General features: G+C 39.1%; 1 protein-coding gene across 1 annotated transcript in view; it reads right to left on the reverse strand.

Moving 5' to 3' along the window:
- The window catches only part of FRAS1 (Fraser extracellular matrix complex subunit 1), a 434689-nt gene that overhangs the window by 146020 nt on the left and 267019 nt on the right, over positions 1 to 21650 (reverse strand). Inside the window, 3 exon segments of the mRNA XM_038582341.1 lie at positions 9233 to 9559; positions 12679 to 12763; positions 21606 to 21649. Of these exon segments, the coding sequence (XP_038438269.1) occupies positions 9233 to 9559; positions 12679 to 12763; positions 21606 to 21649 (456 nt within the window).

Here is a 21650-nt window from a genome sequence, read left to right on the forward strand (position 1 = left end):
GGCAAAAGAAACAAAAGCAAAAATGAATTATTGGGACTTCATCAAGATAAGAAGCTTCTGCACAGCAAAGGATACAGTCAACAAAACTAAAAGACAACCTACAGAATGGGAGAAGATATTTGCAAATGACGTATCAGATAAAGGGCTAGTTTCCAAGATCTATAAAGAACTTATTAAACTCAACAGCAAAGAAACAAACAATCCAGTCATGAAATGGGCAAAAGACATGAAGAGAAATCTCACAGAGGAAGACATAGACATGGCCAACACACACATGAGAAAATGCTCTGCATCACTTGCCATCAGGGAAATACAAATCAAAACCACAATGAGATACCACCTCACACCAGTGAGAATGGGGAAAATTAACAAGACAGGAAACAACAAATATTGGAGAGGATGTGGAGAAAGGGGAACCATCTTATACTGTTGGTGGGAATGTGAACTGGTGCAGCCACTCTGGGAAACAGTTCCTCAAAGAGTTAAAAATAGATCTGCCCTACAACCCAGCAATTGCACTGCTGGGGATTTACCCCAAAGATACAGATGCAGTGAAACGCCGGGACACCTGCACCCCGATGTTTCTAGCAGCAATGTCCACAATAGCCAAACTGTGGAAGGAGCCTCGGTGTCCATCGACAGATGAATGGATAAAGAAGATGTGGTCTATTATACAATGGAATATTCCTCAGCCATTAGAAACGACAAATACCCACCATTTGCTTCAATGTGGAGGGACCTGGAGGGTATTATGCTGAGTGAAATAAGTCAATCAGAAAAGGACAAACAAACAAACAAAAAAACCAAAAAACAAAAACAAAAAAAAAAAGAAAAGGACAATCATTATATGGTCTCATTCATTTGGGGAATATAAAAATTAGTGAAAGGGAATAAAGGGAAAGGAGAGAAAATGAGTGAAAATATCAGCGAGGGTGATAAAACATGAGAGACACCTAACTCTGGGAAACGAACAAGGGGTAGTGGAAGGGGAGGTGGGCGGGGGGTGGGGGTGACTGGGTGATGGGCACTGACGGGGGCACTTGGCGGGATGAGTATTGGGTGTAATGCTATATGCTGGCAAATTGAACTCCAGTAAAAAAAAGTCATCAGGTACTATTACTGCCAGCCATCATCTAATAAAGAGATATTCGTAACTTTGGAGTCACATTATGAACTATGCATGTACACTATATGTGGATACTTGCATATGTATGTATATATGTAATGTCCTACTTTTACTTTATCATAAGCAAATGACTTATTTCATTCAGGAAGACGAGTCTCTCCATTTCTTTCTTTCATCTGTCCATCTAACTGTCCTTCCATTCTCCCCATCCACCGACATTCAAGCACTAAACATTAAGCACCTATATTATTGGCCAGCTCTTCTGCCAGAGGCCTGAGATATTTAAGAATGCCTAAACAAGACATGGGTTTCAGAATTCACAGTCTAGCGATCCCCTCACAGACAAATAATCAGGATGCATCACAAATGATGCTCTATGAGAAGCTTCAGCAGGGTGCTATAGGAGAATAAATGAAAAAGGTTTCCTCTTTGAAGAAGGAATATTCAGAAAGGCTCTCCTATGGAAATAAAATTCAATTCTTGAATAACAAAAATATGGGGCCTTCGAAGAGAGAAGTGGTGAAATGGATTCTGTGCAGGGGTCCAGCCGGGGTAAAGACATGAGATTGCACTGTGTGCTTCATAAAATATCCAGGTGTCTGGGCAAGAAGAGTTTATGGAGTCAGGAGAGGGTGGGAATAAAAAGTTTGAATAAATAAATAATTTATTTATTCATGAGAGACACACAGAGAGAGGCAGAGAAATAGGCAGAAGGAGAAGCAGGCTCCCCACAGAGCAAGGATCCCCATACGGGACTCGATCCCAGGCCCCCAGAATCATGCCCTGAGACAAAGATAGACGCTCAACCACTGAGCCACCCAGGCAGCCCTGTAAACCTGGTATTTTAGGAGAGGGCATTTCAAAGAGGATGTTTTTTATAAGTTATTGTTATTAGTTTCAAATATGCCAATAAAGATAGCAGAGTAAAACACCACTCCCAGGAGGCGAATATCCAGAGCAGAAGACAACAAATATGCTTTTGCAGTCACTTGACACGAGAGCATTTGCCCCCTACCAGAGGCGACCATAGTTAGTCACCAGGGAATTGACTGAGCAATTGCCAGAGAACTTAGTCAAATGGTGCCCAGGAGAACAGCAGCAAAGGCATCTTCTATTGTGATCTGTGCTCAGGGACAAACTCCCAAGAATTTTCTCCCTTCACAATTGATGCAGTATATTAGTTACAAAGACATCAAAATGTGCCAAGAATTCCACTCCTCCCCCAGCACTCTGGGCGGGGGGTTGGGGGGGCCCTCTTTACTCCAGTAGTGTTTCATATAACATAATACACTTAGACCCAGGTGTCTTAATTGCTAAAAATCTCTCTAATAGCAGCAGCCTCCTCAAGTTTGATCACTGTTACAGAAATCAGGCATATAAGAACTACATTCTGGGACTGGTGGAGCAATGTGGTTTTTCATATTACAAGCAGTTAAGTACTGTGACCTCAATGCATGTGCAATGTGACCTCAATGCATGTCCTCAATGCATGTGCCCCAATGTCTCTCCTCAATGCATGTGCCCCAATGTCTCTCCCACTACACATCTAACTTGGCTATACTTTATCAATACAATTTTCTAATTCCTACGAGAGTATAAATCTTTAGGAGACAGTACTACTTGTAAGTCAGGGTTCAGATACCAGTAACATTTGGAAGCTTATTACAAGTTCAGAATATCAGGCTCCACCCCAGATTCTGAATTAGAATCTGCATTTTATTTTTTTCACCAGCTTTACTGAAGTATATTTGACAGATAATAGTTGTACATAGTGAACGTATACAACATGACATTTTGATGTATATGTATGTTGTGAAATGATTACAATTATCCATTGTCAATCAAGCTAATTAAGAAGTCTCACCTCACATAATTACACTTTTGTATGTGTATATGGTAAAAACACTTAAGGTCAACCCACTTAGCGAATTTCAGGCATATGATGTAGTATTAAGTATAGCTACCTTCCTATACGTTGTATCTCCAGAGCTTATTCATCCCTTGTAACTGAGCCTCTATACCCTTTGACTAACACCTCCCCATTTCTCCTATGCCAGCCCCTGGCAACCACCATTCTTACTCTGCCTTTATGAGTTGGACTTTTTGATATTCCAAATATAAATGAGATCATGCAGAATTTGTCTTATTGTGTCTGGTTTATTTTACTCAGCATAATGTTCTTCAAGCTCACCCATGTTGTCAGAAATGGCAGGATTTCCTTCTTTAAGGCTGAGTAAATATTTTATATATATAGACCACATTTTCTTTATTCAATTTTTTAAAAGACTTATTTATTTTAGAGATAGAAAAAAATGAGTAAGGGGAGGGGCAGAGGGAGAGACAAACCTGAAGCAGACTCCCTACTGAGCGTAGAGCCTGATGCAGGCTCCCTACTGACCCTGAGATCATGACCTGAACTGAAATCAAGAGTTGGCCACTCACCTGACTCGGCCACCCCAGTACACCTTTCGTTATCCATTTATCCATCAAGAGACACTTATGCTGTTTTTGTACCTTGGCTGTGAATGTGAATAATGCTGCAATAAACATGTGAGTACATGTATCTCCTCGAGATACAGATTTCATTTCCTTTGGATATATACCCAGAAGTGAGACTGCTGGATCATATGATAGTTGTTTTTAATTTTCTGAGGAACCTCCTTATTGTTCCATAATGGCTACACCAATTAAATCCCCACCAAGACAAGAAGGTACACTGATTCCTTTTTCCCAATATGCTCACCAACTGTTGTTATCTTTTGTCTTTTTGATAATTGCCATCCTAACAGTTATGAGGTGGTATCCCATTGTGGTTTTGATTTACATTTCCCTGATGATGAGTGATGTTGAGCACCTTTTCATATGTACCTATTGGCCACTGTATGTCTTCTTTTGAGAAAGGTCTGTGCAGCTCCTTAAGCCACATTTTAATTGGATGATGATGATTATTATTTTGCTATTGAGTTGTGTGAGTTCTTTCTATATTTTAGATTAATCCCTTATCAAATATATGGTTTCAAATATTTTCTCCCATTCAGTAGGCTGCCTTTTCATTTTGTTGACCATTACTTTGCTGTGCAGCTTTGTAATTTTATGTATTTCCACTTGTATTTAAACAAGATCCCCAGGTGATATGGAGTCATGCTAAAGCAGGAGAAGCACAGACCAGGATAGAAATAGTGATGGGTCTAGAGTGGTTCTCCTGAAACCCCACAGACAGGTCTTTTAGAATATTTACATTTATAACCAGATAATTTACATGACTCTGTTTATGAGTTATTTGTTTACAATAATTAAGAAGAAACAGACAACTGTCTAAGTGAAAGAAGTATAATTCTTCCCACTGATTATGATGAAGATAGTTTTTATCAGTTGCTTTCTTCTGGAAGAAATTCCAGGGAAGAGTCAAGAAGAGATGAATACACCATCTTTTCTACAGTTAAAGTGTCCAGAAAAGCCAAACAAATTTTAACCTCATTTCCCTAATGATTCTGACCTTTTTCAATTTTTTTATCTCCTTGTAGTTTTTTTTCTTCTGCACAATAGTGCATATATTCCTGTAAGCTCAAGAAATTAGCCATAACATGAGTTAAATAATCTCCTGTCTTTTGATGTTTTATAAGTCCTTCAGGATACCACATTAGAAAGCAATGAAACCCCAAAAAGGGATTATGGGGGCATAATCAAAAGAGTGCTTTAAATTAAACAGTTCTTCTAATTCATTTCATAGAACAATGGGCATATGGAAATGTTGGCAATAAAGTTTAGCCATTATATATTGTGTTACAAATAAAAATATTAATGTTGTAAACCAGAAGTAAGGGCCTAAGCTTCTATCACTAGGAGGAAAAATCTCACAAAAAAAAAGAATACTTCCTCCCCTAAATAAATGTTGGGACACAAATGATGATCTCAAATGATAATATACCCCAACCACAGGCCAAACTATTCAAGCTAAAAAGCTATAAAACTTAATCAAATAGAAAATAACTATAATTGGATATAATAGCAATCCTAACATTTTATTTATTCTGTAAAAAAAAAAAAAAAAAGCCTTAATTTGCAAATGCTCATTTATACCATAGCTTTTAAAATGCAATCTTATAGGACACTGTGGATTTTAGGGAAGGATCATGTGGTTGCAAAAAAGGTGAAACTTAGGTGTTATTTACCAGGATACAGGATGGAAAGATAATTGGACTGTTTTTGTATTTGTCAGTGTGTGTGTGCTCCTCAGAAGCTCTGTTTCCTCAGGTCAAGAATATAGAACCTTCTTTCCATGTAGATTTCAACTACTTTATGAACAAACAAATAAAATTTTGTAATCAACAGCCATTTTGAACATATACTCTGAGCATTACATCTTATAAGATGTCAAATTGAACAAGCTAAACAAGTCCATAAAAGGTAAAACCCTGACATATAGTAAGGATTTATTTATGAGATAGACTCTTATTCAAAAAATTAACATTTTCGTGCCATATTTATAATTGTCGCAAGCACCCTTATTACCAAGCGACATCCCTGCCAGACAACCACTGGGAGGACAAGTTTTAAGAAACCTGAGGGAAAGCACAACAGGGCTTTTAGCTGCACATGGGCGTTACCAAGTTCAAGCAGCTAGAGAGGACTCTTAGCAACAGAATTTTCCATCCAGTTCATAGCATGATACTTGGGCACTTTTAACATCAAAGCATTGTCCAGTGGCAGAAAGTAACTATTCAAACAATGACAAGCGAGGTCACAAAGATCATCAAATTTATTACCAAAGTGGAAAAAGAGGCATGATTTCTAGAGATGTCTTAATCAATAAAAAAGAAAGTAATCTCTTGAAAGCCCCACAAGGGATGGAAACCCACCAATAAGCATGACTTTTCATTGCCCACATTTTAGCCCTGATTAGACACTGAATTGTTTTAAAATCATATCTCTAGCAGGCTCAGGGTTGGTAATCGAGCCAATTAATGAAAGCCTGTTCAGCAGAGCATTCTTTATTACCTTTTAATCTTTTTAAAATTTCTTTTGCCTCCTCCCTGCAACAGAACATGTTTCAACATCAGTCCTGAATCTATTTTCTCCTCAGCAAGTCAGTGTAAGCCTGGAGGGCAGCAGTCAGATTTCGTCACTGCCAGGCCAAGGATGAAAGTTTGTAGGATGTGATGGAGAACTTGAGAAACAAGGGTGGAGCTGACAGCTCCTACCCTTAGGCCCAGATAGGCCACCCCAACATCGGCAGAGGTGGCCTGAAGGCTTCTCATCTGACACAAGGGATGGATTCAAAGGTAGGAACATGGGAACCACCCTCACTCAGGCCGTTCCATCCCTCCACCTATCTCTCCATCCAACAAAAATGTACTAAGTTCCTATGATATGCCTTGCTTAAGATAGGAAGACTAAAATAGTTGCTGCTCAAAGTTTTCTCTATCTCCCCCTCTCTTTCCATCTGTGTTACCAGGTTAAGTTTTCTACTGAACAACATTGGGGTTATTTTGAACATCCATTCCCCAGGAATTAGACCTCAATCCCTTAGCAACTCCATTTAAACCATGAGCTAGACATCAGCCAGTAATTGGCCTGACTCCAAATTTAATACACTGGCAGCCTCAGGGTAAGGACTTGGATGCCCATCTTCAGAAATGCCTATCAGAATGAAATATATCACATCTGACTATACATCTACTGGAAGCCATTAACAGCTGAGGCAATTTTTCTTCTTGGGCTCCAGTAGACTTATGATTATAAACAGTTTCACCTGTAACAAAATGGGGTGAGTCCAGAGGGAAGATTCCAGAACGCTTAGGGCCCAGACTACTTGGATAGGACTTTGAGAAAATGACTAACTTGCTGTCTCTATTCTGTCCATTAGGGGGGTTAGAGTATATATGACCAAAACACTGAAATATGGGAGAGAATGAAAAAAGCCATGTGGGTTAAGTGTGATGAGCCAGAACACATTTGAGTAGAAATCACAGCTCCAACATGAAATACCTTTATAAGAAATAAATACTTTGAGACTTTTAAAAATGTTTTTAAACCTTTTCTTCAGTTTCCTTTTTGGAAAATTACAGATAATAATTGTACAGACATCCTAGGATGATCATGAACATCAAATGAAATAATTTACGTCAAGCATTAATGCCCAAAAAGGGTTAAAAACAAAACAAACCCAAACACCTCCCATCCATAGAATTTCCTTTAAAAGAAATTAAGCCTCTCTTCTAACCTTCTCATTAAGATATTGCAAAGATCAGTAGGATAGGTATGAAGAAAAAGTACTTTGAATTCCTGAAGGTAAATATAGTATGCATATAAAATATCAGTATTACAGTGTCAAATTTATTAGTACATCCTGACAGATGCTGGCACTCTGGTCATTGGTTTCATTATCACAGTTCATTGGCTTGGAAGCCATTAGTTCACCTGATGGACAGGTAAACACAACACTCTAGGAGAGAGAGTGAGGGCAGGAGGAAGGAGGAGGGGCAGGCACTCGAAATACCAACATGAACCCCAAGTTATAAGCACTACAGGATTCTCAAGTTCTAAGCATATGCCTTATTTCTAAATTGAACTTTCATTTTTTCCTTGTTTTGTTTTGGTAGTCAAAGTAGTTAAAATCCGAGAAATACCCTTCAACCTTGGGCCATAGCATGTAAGATGATAGCGCCATACACTGAACTGAGCTCCAAATGTGGAGACTGAAATCAGGAATTAGACCTGGAAAAGGTCTCAGGTAGGGAAAGGCAGCTGCTAGCGTTGCACTGAAATCCTATCTTTGGAAGGAAACCAAGCAGGAAGAAAAGAAACTTTCTGTGTCTGTCTAGACTTCATCACTTCAGAACTAAACCTCATCTCCCAGGGCGATTGCAAGAGGGTGATAATTAGGATTAGCTACAAGGTGGCTATCTGCCAACTCTATCTCATAATCAGTCTTCACTTACTCCCATCTATCTCATGCCACCATCAGCTGCAAATCATGAGACAACAGCCAGAGAAAGTAGCCAGCAGACTACGTCATATTCAGCTGTTTAACTTCACAAGGATCCATCACAGATTTTGAGTAATCATCTGTGAGAAAGTGACAAGTCACTTCTAAACTGTCCTCAGCAAATCAATCTCTCTAGCTACTCATTAATGACAATGGCTACTGATATTTGGAATGAAAAATTCAATAAAAATGAGAAGCCCAGTCTATCCACTATGGGAAAGAGCCATTCTTGCTATAATGGAGAAAAGAGCTCTAGTGAAATATCACCAAGTAATAAATGGTTTTGAAAATGTTTTTCAATAGGTCTCTTGGATCTAGCTTGTGGTTAGCCCAGTATTTCTCAAAATGTTATAGCCATCCTATTAATAGTCTCCAAGAACATTCTATGTACTACATGGATGAATATTATTAAAAATGGTTATGTATTAATTTTAATATTTTAGAAGAAAGTAAATTGTACATTAAGCCTGTGATTTCATATTTTTCACTTATTAGGATGAGGGCACAATAAAAAAGTAAGTTGATACAAAGAAAAACATTAAGTACTAGAAGAGGTGTTCATGGACATGACAAAAACATATGGAGATGGCACAGGAATGACTCATGCTAACAAGCCTTCCCATGATTACTAAAAGAGAGAGTTCCCTCACCTACTTCAGTTGGGCTAACAGAATGCCTGGGCTCATCCTTTTTGATTCATTATAACCTGACTATGAGCTTCACATTGCATGAGCTGTTGTAGAAGGGCAGGCAAAAACAGGGGTGAACTTGATTCTTGTGATCATGCTCAGGCAGGAGACAGAAGGGTCAGTGGGCAATGAGGCATTTTTATGGCAGCAAGTCAACATAAAGGTGCAAAAGTTTCCCATGTATAGAGAACATGAGGATAGGTCCTTCAGATCAAGGGTGCTCCTAACAAAATATATACTGCTCCCTGAGATTGAGTAATGTGTTCTATTTATCTCTGAACATCCTAAGTGTCTTCATAATAGATGCTTAATATATGTTTGAATAATTACCTATCCATATCTTAACTTTATGAATATTGTAAAATAATATTATCAACAAAAATTCATACCTAGGTGCAAGGAAACTGCAGTTCTAGGAATGACACCTACCTTGGGCACAGTTTTCACGTGGAACAGGATATTTTGAAAAGAATGTCCATCGTTGGCCTGCAGGACGGCAACATCAGATATGCTATCTGAGCCATCATGAGCATAGTGGAGAAGGCCCCTGGAGAGTTCATCCAGCCGGAATTGATAGATTGGGGTTGCAGGGGACGGAAGTATTTGGAGCAATTGGCCATGAAGTGGAGGATCAAGCACTTCAACCACCACATCCTGTGGGTTGTCATCATCTCGGATGTCAAGCAGCTGGGTAGTAATGGTTCCTCTCTCCCCTCTGCTAATATGAAGGGCCTCATTTCTCAGCACATAGGGGGCCTGAGCAGTTGAAGGGAAGGAGGAGGAAATGTCATTTAGCAGGAAAAGAGAAGATAATCCAGGGGACTAGATACAGTCGTGTACAGTTTAATTGATAATTCTATGCTTTTGAAGGAACTCTCAGTGCTCCAGCAAAGTGCCAAACTGTTGCATAGTCAAAGTATTTGTCAGAGATATGGTCAGTCATAGCAATCGGAGCCAGTGAGATTACTTCACACTTCTGGTTCTGGAGGCTTCTCAAGCCATGTCAAAGCCATCATATTCACCAGAAGCAATTGAGATGAACTGCTTGTTTCCAAATCTCATAAGTCTCTGCTATCTTGATTTATACTATACCCCCTGCATTGTAACTGAAATCAGCCCAGAGTCAGGGATCCCAACCAACTGTCTGCATCCAAGAGAAAATAGTAAGAGGCATAGAATTTTTGCACTGGTGTTTGGAGTTGATCACTTCAGTCCAGGCTACACTAAAGTATGTTGATCTGGAGTAAGATACTCCTGATTCAAGCAATCAATATCTGGTCCCAGTCAATAATTTTCTTTAAGCCATCTCATCCATATCTTGAAGGGCTCACTCCAACTCAGGTTTGTTTTTATTTTGAAGATTTTATTTGTTTATTCATGAGAGACACACAAAGAGGGATAGAGACATAGGCAGAGGGAGAAGCTGGCTTCCTCAAGGAGCCTGCTGAGGGACATGATGCCAGGACCCGGGGATCACAACCTGAGCCAAAGGTAGATGCTCAACCACTGAGCCACCCAGGCACCCTCCAACTCAGGTTTTAAAGCCTGATAAGATCAGGGTCTGTTAAGATAACCATCTGGTTAGCTCACATGGCAAGTTTTCATGTTTTTCTTAGGATTACCGAGTTTCTCTTTATCAACTTGAGTAAGCAAGTAAAATATTCTTTCATAAAGATAAAAGTTAATGAAACACAACAGAAAAAAAATACTTAAAAAAAAATGAGACCAGAAGCCAAAGAAAACGCTATCTTAAGTTTTTATATTGTTTGAGGTTGAACTATCTAGGATTTTTCTCAGCACACAGCCTTCTTTAATCCAAATGGTTTTCTTTTACAACTACCCCTCCTGGCCTCTTGGAAATTTCAATATCTATTAAAGTAGTGTCTAATATATCATTGTAATGGTTGCATAGTAGAAAGCTAGATGACAGCTACTCCTCAGAATTCCCAAGTGAGAATGCTGAAGTTGTGATTCTATATACACGGGAATGAATGGCCCCTTGGATTCTGAGAGAGGAAAGGTCAAAAGGTGATGTCAACAACCATAAATGGAAAAGATCAAATTAACTTGCATGAGAAAATCTTGGGGAGGTCAAGGCCATATTGAAATATCACAGGAATGTAAAGGAACAAAAATAAGTCAAAATTAACTTCTAAAATAACTTTTCAAAAGTTACAATGAAAGAATTTTTCATATAACAAAATTTAAAAATGCTGCCACTATCTACTTACTTGCTTTGGGTAAAACAAGCAAATAAAACTCAGGGAACCATAGGAACTCACTGTCTCAGATGAGAAAGTCACTTGCCAATACCCACCTTAAGTTTCCAATTCACCTAATTAGAGTAACTGAATTAACACAACGAACAAAACAAAACTTCTGAGTTTAAATACTGAGAAACTTCTAAACCAGATAGTCCTGAGACCTGATGTGGCCCTCTGGCCCATATTTATAGAGGTCACATGTTTTAGTTTTTGGTTGGTGGTTTTTTTTTTTTTTTTTTTTTAACGTGTTTTGGTTTCAATTAAAACAAAATTCATATTCTTAGCCCAACAGTGAGGTCAAAGTAACTTCAGATCAATTTCTAATCATTCCTCAACTTCAGTCACCCCTGAAGTAAGAATGCCATCAAGAAGAGCAGAGCTGGACTATGAACACCATTTGGAAGCCACATCTATATGGGGTTATGTCTATATCATCCTCAAGTCCATGGTCTTTCCATTTTTGAACAAAAATTTTGTTTTAATCAGTTTTATTTATTTTTTAAAGATTTTATTTATTTATTCATGAGAGACTCAGAGAGAGGCAGAAACATAGAGGGAAAAGCAGGCTCCCTGAAGGGAGCCTGATGCAGGACTTGATCCCAGGACCCCGAGATCATGACCTGAGCCAAAGGCAGACGCTCAAACACCGAGCTACCCAGGTGTCCCATTTTTAAATAAGTTTTAAAACAATAATCTCATGTCATTCCTTGAATCATGACTAAAACTCCACTGAGGTCTGGATATTTAGGTCACTTTGGTTCCCTATGCTGATATCCCACTCTCTTGCTGTTCACAACTTAAGGCCATATCTATCTTCCTACTCTCTTCACACATTTCAGCTGCTCAATCCTTCAAGCTCAGTTACTCAGACCATCTAGCACTACATGTATTCTGGACACATCTTGACAGAGATGAGTGATAGGAACACAAGAGCCATCACACTGAGTTTTATAGCATCTACCATGATTTCCTCAGACTCATGTTTGGCTGAGGACCACACTGACACCTCATTTAAGTAGATCCTTAATAAGATGCTCAACTTACCACAAAGTGACTAAAGTGTCATCCAGCTACACAAGAGATGGGCAAAAGTAGTTGAACATAATTTCATATCCCTGAGAGACAAATATTTAGGCAAAACAAACTCACCTAAGATGAGGAAAGTCTTAACAACTGGAACAGTTTCAAATTATTCTGAAGAGCTGATATCAGATTCAGCATAGCAAAGTAAGGTACCATAAATTGGTAGTCAAGAACACGGACTCTGCAGCCAGATCTTCTGAGCACAAATCTTAGCTCTTATTTATTAGCTATATCACCATAGACAAGTTACTTAACACCCCTGTGGCTTTAGTTTCCTCCTCTGTAAATTGGGGATAACAACATGTCCTAGGGCTATCATGGGGTTTAAAGGAAAAATGCAAAGAATAGTATAGGCATATTAGCAATTAGTTGTTGCTGCTGTTGTTCCTACCCACAAGTACTAAAAGATATTCCTGTGGTATTTCATGGATAAACTGAGACAAGATTCATCTAGTTCATTTTTGCTATAACTACTAGAAACCTTGATTGATGCATATGAAATTATTAATTGGGTGGCACAGTTATTACCTGTGTTGAAAATGCTTCTACGTTGATCAGCTGTGGCTTAGAGTAGAACTGCTGGTCACTAATTTTCAGGGAAAAGTAACCTTTCCTAAAAGAAGTCCCAAAGAAAGGAATGAAAAAAATGCAGTCATTAAGTCTCTAGAAAAACAAAGAATAAAAATACTTTCAGGTTATGTGCATGTAAGAATTTGGATCAAACCACTATAGTGATATAACATTCATGCTGTAAATAAAAACCAGATGAAGATGAACGTAGCCACATACGGGTAAAACTACTGCATATTCTCCGATCTTGATATAACACAGCAATTACATAAATGTTTTGGTTTTGATTTTTCTTAAATGACTATATAAATGGTTGAAAATCAGTTTTTGGCCCAAGACAGGTTAGTAATATAGTGAAAGCTAATGGTTAAATTGGACAATGGAAAGGAACCTATCATAGTCTCTGCTTAGCCCTCCGTGATTCCCTCTCCCTGCAAACCCAACCTATTCCAACTCACTCCAACCTATTCCTGAATCATGTGAGTGGGCCCCCATAAACAATTCTGCAATGTTTGTATTACATGACTCTATCTACCTGCCCCCATTCTAGCCACACACATCCACATTTAACATAGACTGAACTAGAGAAAGATGGTGGATTATTCCCTGGAATTTGCAGCTGGCCTGAGAGTCCCCATTTGACTCTACAGGAGCCACAGTGTACAATGATGAGATAGGTAGTACGCCTATCTGTAGGAAAGCGGTAAATGTGGCCTTTGAAAAAAGAGACACAGGGACAAAAGGGATAATTAGTCCTGCTTCCCATTGCTGGTTCTAGCTTCTAGGCTTCTCTGGAAACCCAGTTGTCCTTGATCTGTTAAAGATCTGAGCCATAACTGAATTGTTAGAACAAGCCTTTTACTATTACTTATAATCCCTGTATGAGTTATATTCCTTATATATCACATATGATGATTCCCCTTCGATTGACTTATTTCACTCAGCATAATACCCTCCAGTTCCATCCACGTTGAAGCAAATGGTGACTATTCGTCCTTCTGATGACTGAGTAATATTCCATTGTATACATAGACCACATCTTCTTTATCCATTCATCTGTCAGTGGACACCGAGGCTCCTTCCACAGTTTGGCTATTGTGGACATTGCTGCTATCAACATTGGGGTGCAGGTGTCCTGGCGTTTCACTACATCTGTATCTTTGGGGTAAATCCCCAGTAAGGCAATTACTGGGTCATAGGGTAGCTCTATTTTTAACTTCTTCAGGAACCCCCCCACAGTTTTCCAGAGTGGATGCACCACCTTGCATTTCTACCAAGAGTGCAGGAGGGTTCGCCCTTCTCCACATCTTCTCCAATATTTGCTGTTTCTTGTCTTATTAATTTTAGTCACTCTCACTGGGGTAGGTGGTATCTCATTGTGGTTTTGATTTCTATTACCCTGATGGCAAGTGATGCAGAGCATTTTCTCATGTGTTTGTTGGCCACTTGTATGTCTTCTTTGGTGAAATTTCTGTTCATCTCTTATGCCCATTTCAGGATTAGCTTATTTGTTTCTTGGGTATTGGGTTTAAAAAGTTCTTTATAGGTCTTGGATACTAGCCCTTTATCTGATATCATTTGCAAATATCTTCTCCCATTCTGTAGGTTGTCTTGTAGTTTTGTTGACTGTTTCCTTTGCTGTGCAGAAGCTTTTTATCCTGATTAAGTCCCAATAGTTCATTTTTGCTTTTGTTTCCTTTGCCTTCATAGATGAATCCTGCAAGAAGTTGCTTTGGCCAAACTCAAAAAGGGTTTTGCCTGTGTTCTCCTCTAGGAGTTTGATGGATTCTTGTCTCACATTTAGATCTTTCATCCATTTTGAGTTTATCTTTGTGTATGGTGTAAGAGAATGGTCCAGTTTCATTCTTCTGCACGTGGCTGTCCAATTTTCCCAGCACCATTTATTGAAGAGACTCCCCTTTTTCCAGTGGATATTCTTTCCTGCTTTGTTGAATATTAATTGACCACAGAATTCAGGGTCCATTTCTGGATTCTCTATTCTGTTTCATTGATCTAAGTGCCTGTTTCTGTGACAGTACCACACCTGTCTTGATGATCACAGGTTTGTAGTACAGATTGAAATCTGGCATTGTGATGCCCCAGGCATTGGTTTTCTAGTTCAATATCCCCCTGGCTATTCGGGGGTCTTTTATGATTCCATACAAATTTTAAGATTATTTGTTCCAACTCTCTGAAGGAAGTCCATGGTATTTTGATATGGATTGCACTGAACGTGTACACTGCCTAGGGTAGCACAGACATTTTCACAATATTAATTCTTCCAATCCATGAGCATGGAGTGTTTTTTCCATCTCTTTGTGTCTTCCTCAATTACTTTCAAGTGTTCCGTAGTTTTTAGAGTATAGATCCTTTATCTCTTTGGTTAGGTTTATGCCTAGGTATCTTATGCTTTTGGGTGCAGTTGTAAATGGGATGGACTCCTTAATTTCTCTTTCTTCAGTCTCATTGTTAGTGTATAGAAATGCCATTGATTTTTGGGCATTGATTTTGTATCCTGCCACATTGCTGAATTGCTGTAGGAGTTCTAGCAATCTTGGGGTGGAGTCTTTTGGGTTTTCAATATACAGCATCCTGTCATCTGTGAAGAGGGAGAGTTTGACTTCTTCTTTGCCAATTTGAATGCCTTTTATTTCTTTTTCTTTTAAAAATTTGTATTTATTTATTTATTTATTTTTTATTTCTTTTTCATTGTCTGATTGCTCAGGCTAGGATTTCTAGTACTATGGTGAATAACAGGGTTGAGAGTGGACATCCCTGTTTTGTTCCTGATCTTAGGGGATAAGGCTTTCAGTGTTTCCCCATTGAGAATGATATTCGCTGTGGACCTTTGATAGATGGCTTTTATGATATTGAGGAATGTTCCCTCTATCCCTACACTCTGAAGAGTTTTGATCAAGAATGGATGTCGTCTTTTGTCAAATGCTTTCTCTGCATCTATTGAGAGGATCATATGGTTTTTATTTTTTGTCTTGTTGATATGATTTATCACATTGATTGTTTTACAAGTGTTGAACCAGCCTTGCATCCCGGGGATAAATCCTACTTGGTCACAGTGAATAATCTTCTTAATGTACTGTTGGATCCTATTGGCTAGTATCTTGTTGAGAATTTTTGCATCTGTGTTCATCAGGGATATTGGTCTATAATTCTCCTTTTTGGTGGGGTCTTTGACTGGTTTTGGAATTAAGGTGATGCTGACCTCATAAAACAAGTTTGGAAGTATTCCGTCCCTTTCTATCGTTTGAAACAGCTTTAGTAGAATAGGTATGGTTTCTTCTTTAAATGTTTGATAGAATTCCCCTGGGAAGCCATCTGGCCCTGGACTTTTGTGTCTTGTGAGGTGTTTGATGACTGCTTCAATTTCCTTGCTGGTTATTGCCCTGTTCAGGTTTTCTATTTCTTCCTGTTTGTTTTGGTAATTTTGTGGTTTTCCAGAAATGCATCCATTTTTTCTAGCTTGCCTAATTTGTTGGCATATAGCTGCTCATAATATATTTTTAAAATCATTTGTATTTCCTTGGTATTGGTTGTGATCTCTCCTCTCTTTCATGATTTTATTAATTTGAGTCTTTTTTCTTTTTATAAGGATGGCTAGGAGTTTATCTAATTAACTCTTTCAAAGAACTAACTCCAGGTTTTGTTCATCTGTTCCTACAATTCTAGTGTCTGTTTCACGGAGTTCTGCTCGAATATTTATTATCTCTCTTCTGCTTGATGTAGGCTTTACTTGCTCTTCTTTCTCCAATTCCTTTAGGTGCAAGGTTAGCTTGTATATTTGAGTTTTTTCTAATTTTTTGAGGGAGGCTTATATTATGATGTATTTCCCTCTTAGGACTGCTTTTGCTGTATCCCAAAGATTTTGAATGGTTATATCTTCATTTTCATAGCTTCCATGAATCTTTTTAATTCTTCTCTAATCTCATGGTTGACCCATTCATCTTTTAGTAGGATGCTCTTTAACCTCCACGTGTTTGAGTTTCTTCCAAATTTCTTCTTGTGATTGAGTTCTAGTTTCAAAGCACTGTGGTCTGATAATATGCAGGGGACAATCCAATCTTTTGGTATTTGTTGAGACCTGATTTGTGACCCTAATATGTGGTCTATTCTGGAGGAAAGTTCCATGTGCACTTGAGAAGAATGTGTATTCAGTTGCATTCAGATAGAAAGTTCTATATATATATGTGAAATCTATTTGTTCCAGTGTCTCATTCAAGGCCCTTGCTTCTTTGGTGTTGTTCTGCTTAGAAGATCTGTCATTTGCAGAAAGTGCCATGTTGAAGTCTTCTATTATTAGTGTATTATTATCTAAGTATCTCTTTACTTTGGTTATTAATTGATTGATATACTTGGCAGCTCCCACATTAGGAGCATAAATATTCATAATTGTTAGGTCTTCTTTTTGGATAGACCCTTTAAGTATGATATAGTGTCCCTATTCATCTCTTACTACAGTCTTTGGTATAAACTCTAATTTATCTGATTTGAGGATTGGTACTCAGCTTTCTTTTGAGGACCATTTGAATGGTAAATGGTTCTCCAACCTTTCATTTTCAGGTTGGAGGTGTCCTTACGTCTAAAATGAGTCTCTTGTAGATAGCATATAGATGGGTCTTGCTTTTTTATCCAGTCTGATACCCTGTGTCTTTTGATGAGATCATTTAGCCCATTCATGTTCAGAGTTACTATTGAAAGATAGGAATTTAGTGTCATCAGTCCCTGTTTTTGTGGATTGTTTCTTTGGGCTCCTCTTTCTTTTACAGGGTCCCGCTTAATGTTTCTTGCAGAGCCAGTTAGGTGGTCACATATTCTTCCATTTCTATTCTAGAAGCTCTTTATCTTTCCTTCTATTCTGAATGACAGCCTTGCTGGATAAAATATTCTTGGATGCATGTTCTTCTCATTTAGTACCCTGAATATATCCTGCCAGCCCTCTCTGGCCAGCCAGGTCTCTGTGGAGAGGTCTGCTGTTAATATAATTCTCCCCATATAAGTTAAGAATCTCTGGTCTTAAGCTGTGTTAAGAATTTTCTCTTTACTTTTGAAATTTGCGAGTTTCACCATTAAATGTTAAGGTGTTGAATGGTTTTTATTGATTTTTTGGAGGTGGTGTCCTCTTTATCTCTTGGATCTGAATGCCTGTTTCCTTCCCCAGATTAGGGAAGTCCTCAGCTATGATTTGCTCAGATATACTCTGTGGTCCATTCTCTCTCTCTCAGCCTCTTCTGGAACCCCAATTAGACATATATTCTTCCTTCTCAAGCTATCATTTATTTCCCTCAGCCTTTCTTCATGGGCTCTTAATTGTTTTTCTTTTTTCCTCAGCTTCCTTCCTTACCATCAACTTGTCTTTTATGTCATTCACTCTCTCTTCCATCTCATTAGCTCTAGCAGTTAGAACATCCAGTTTGGATTGCATCTCATTTAATCTATTTTTAATTTTGGCCTGATTAGATCTCAATTCTGCAGTAATGAAGTCTCTAGAGCCCTTTATGCTTTTTTCCAGAGCCACCCGTAGCTTTATAATTGTACTTCTGAATTGAATTTCTGACATCATATTGAAATTCAAATTCTATAACTCTTTGGCAGAGAGTACTGTTTCCGTTTCTTTCTTTTGTGGTGAATTCTTCCTTCTAGTGATTTTGTCCAGTCCAGAGTGGCTATATCAGTGTGCTGAGTCAAAAATATCAACCACGACCTAATTAAAATACACCCTAGATGATTCTGAAGAGGTCGGAGACCAGAAAATAAAAGAAGAACAGAACAAAAAAAAAAGGACCACTAAAGTGAAAAACAAATTTTAAAACAAAGTAGCAAAAATAAAAAGCCAAAAATGAAGAAGAAGAAAAAAGAAAAAGAAAAAAAAAAGAAGTAAAAAAAAAAGAAAAAATGGGGTGGGGGGTGGGGATGGTGGTGGTGAGGAAGTGGTAGTGGAGAGAGAATGTAGTCTACCTGAGGTGTCCCAGAGGGTCATCCTCTTGGTTCTGAGTGTGTTTTGTTCTGTACGGTAGAAGGTGCTCAATTCCAAATTTATATAAACCAGCAATACTTATCGAAAGCCCCAACATTGAGCACAAAAACAAATAATTTAAAAGAGGGGGGCGCAGAATGGGAATGAAGAGAGAATATAATCTCACAGAATGAACCAACATGATGTTCCATTTGGTTCTAGGTGTATGTTGGTCGTGTTTTAGAAAGTACTAACTTCCACCATTGTAAAACAAAAAAAGGGAGAAAAAAACAAAAACCCGTGTATCTATCTACCAAAATTAAATTGAATACATTGAAGGGAATGCAGAAGTGAAAAATATATCTTAGACATGTAATTGTAGAAATATGAAAGTCAAAAAGGAAAAAACTTAAAAATGAAGAGCTGATAAAATATTATAGTTAAGGTGGGAAAAGAGAAAAAATACTGGAAATTTTTAGTCTCATATAAAAATGAGTCATAATGGAAAAAGGAATAAAAAAGGTCCCTCTATTTCTATATACTATTTTCCCTCAGTCCTGGAGCTTTCCAGCACTGCTTGGTCAATAAACTTGCTCTTCCCTTGTTCTTTCAGCTGATCTTCTGGAGAAGGGGCCTGCTGTGCTGATTCTCAGGTGTGTGTGCCTGGGCGGAGATGCCCCACCCCTTGTCAGGTGCCGGCTCAGTGGGAGCTGTTGATCCCATGAGGCCTCTGTTCCCTGGCAGCCCTACCCCATCCAAGGTGAAACAAGAAGGAAAACCAACAATGGCAGTAGCCAGATCTCCACTCTGGAGTTGAGCTTCCTGCGAGTAACTACCAGCAGTCTCCCAGTCCGCACTGGCCCAGATGCTCCCGGGGCAGTGCAGGTGCGATGATCTGCACAGTTAGGGTGCACCCAGCAGCAGGAGAGTCCTCACTGTCCTGTGCCTTCCCTGCTTCCACCTGTCCCAGGGGGAATGCAGGATCACTGGCTTTGTCCACTTGGCTGCCCTGGGATCCAGGGTCCTGTGCCCCTGGACCTGCACTCCCGGGGGGCCACCTCTCCCGAAGAGAACGGGGCACAGCTACCTCCATCCAGAGCTGGCCTGCCTAGGCGACTGGCTTCTCCCAAATGCCCTGGAGGGCTGCTCCACTCCAGGACTTTACCCATATTGGATCCCGATTTGTGGTGCACTTTTCCCCCCAGTGTCCCTCCTCTTATAGTGACTCCGGGAATCTTGAGGCTTCACTGTCCCTCCTGTGATTCTGCCCAATTTCTCTGCTAAGCACTTTTCCACCAGGGAAAACTCCGGTGCGGATTTTCCCACTTTCTCTATGGCTGGGCTTTTCTGCCCTGGAGGCTTTCACTGCTCAGCCCAGCTACTTGTAGTTCCCCTTCCCCACTTTATTCTTATTTTATTCTCTGTAGCATTCCAGCTATTCTTTCTTTAAATCTCAGGTCAAATTCATAGATCTTCAGAATGTTTTGACAGTTATCTAGGTAAGTTTGTGGGGCCAGGTGACAGACAAGAGGAATAGCTTTGGTTGTCTTAGAGCCTTTACAAACTTTATCTGCTGTTCACAAGATTCCAAGGTAAAGGACTACAGGTATTGAGGCCTGTGGGGTGTGTGTGTGTGTGTGTGTGTGTGTGTGTGCGCATGCCTGTGATGCAAACAATTAAGAACTATACTTGAAGCAAAATGAATGCAGGATTTGGAGCATAAATCTGAAGCTTGATTCTATGGTATCAGATGCCAGAGTTTTAAGCTCCACCTCTGTAGCAACATGTCTCTGTGACAAGATCTTTTGCCCCTTGAGGATGGAAGCATGCCCATTATTCTTAGTAATACTAAAGGAGGCAGAAATATAGTGGCTAAAGGCATGGGTTGTGGAGTCAGAGAGCCAGGGATTGGAGACTTGGCTTTGCTTATACTCTGAAGGCTGTTTCCCTATCTATACCCCAGGAACATAAATATACATAGTTCACATGAAGTGTTTAATACAATGCCTGGGTCGCAGTCAGCACTCAGTATTTATCAGTTGTTCTTATTCCTATAGGATGATGTTTTGAGGTTCTGGCTCTCAACTGCAATAGGGAAAGTGCCATCTCCTTTCTCCTCACCTATCTCCTAGCTCAAACCTTAAAAAAAAAAAAAAAATTCTCTAGTGGTGATGGTAGAAAATATTCACTGTAAATATTTCAACCCATTGCTAACACTAGAATTATCTGCACCAATGAAGCAGAGCTGGGTAAAGGATAATCCACAAGGCTAATCTTTGGGGTACATTCTCTGATTTCGGTTTAGCAGATTTAGTCTGCTAATTATATGACTCTATTTGCTTGGGTTAGTGTTAACATTCAATTGCATTCCTGAAGCATATGTCAGCTGGGGTGAGGAAGACAGCCAAGAGTGTGCTAGGCATCAGAGGAAAACTGGAGCAGGCTTAAAAATTAACCACAATTAATCCTATAAAGTGGATAATAAAAAGTTGTGACTCTTAGCCTCCCTCCAACTCTGGAATTCTAGGAACCATATAACACTTGGAAAAGTATGTGCTCCGTCTTATAGCCACTGCTCACTCCTAGTATATCACCCTGATGTGGAAGAAGCAGCTGTAGCAATCTACATAGATAACCAGTTTTGTTTTTTTGCTGGGCCGAAAATACTGAGTAATTGTACGAGGAACTTTCCTGTCACATCAGAGAATTACCCATAATTACGTGATAAAATGAAAATGCCTCTAACAGAAGCAAACTCTCGGAGCAATTACAGTGAAATGATGACAGGCAACTGAAAGTGGTGGCATTTGTGGAGTATTGATCTTCCCCAGAAGAGAAGGGATAGCTATTAAGAAGACGGGAAGGGGTGCAGAGCACTGAAAGGAGGCAGGAGGAGAACAACAGAACACTGACTCACCTGGGTTTTTCTTTGCTGTGCACAAAACGTACTTTTTTCTCATTT

Source organism: Canis lupus, chromosome 32 (genome assembly GCF_011100685.1).
Source record: "Canis lupus familiaris isolate Mischka breed German Shepherd chromosome 32, alternate assembly UU_Cfam_GSD_1.0, whole genome shotgun sequence".
NCBI classification, from domain to species: domain Eukaryota; kingdom Metazoa; phylum Chordata; class Mammalia; order Carnivora; family Canidae; genus Canis; species Canis lupus.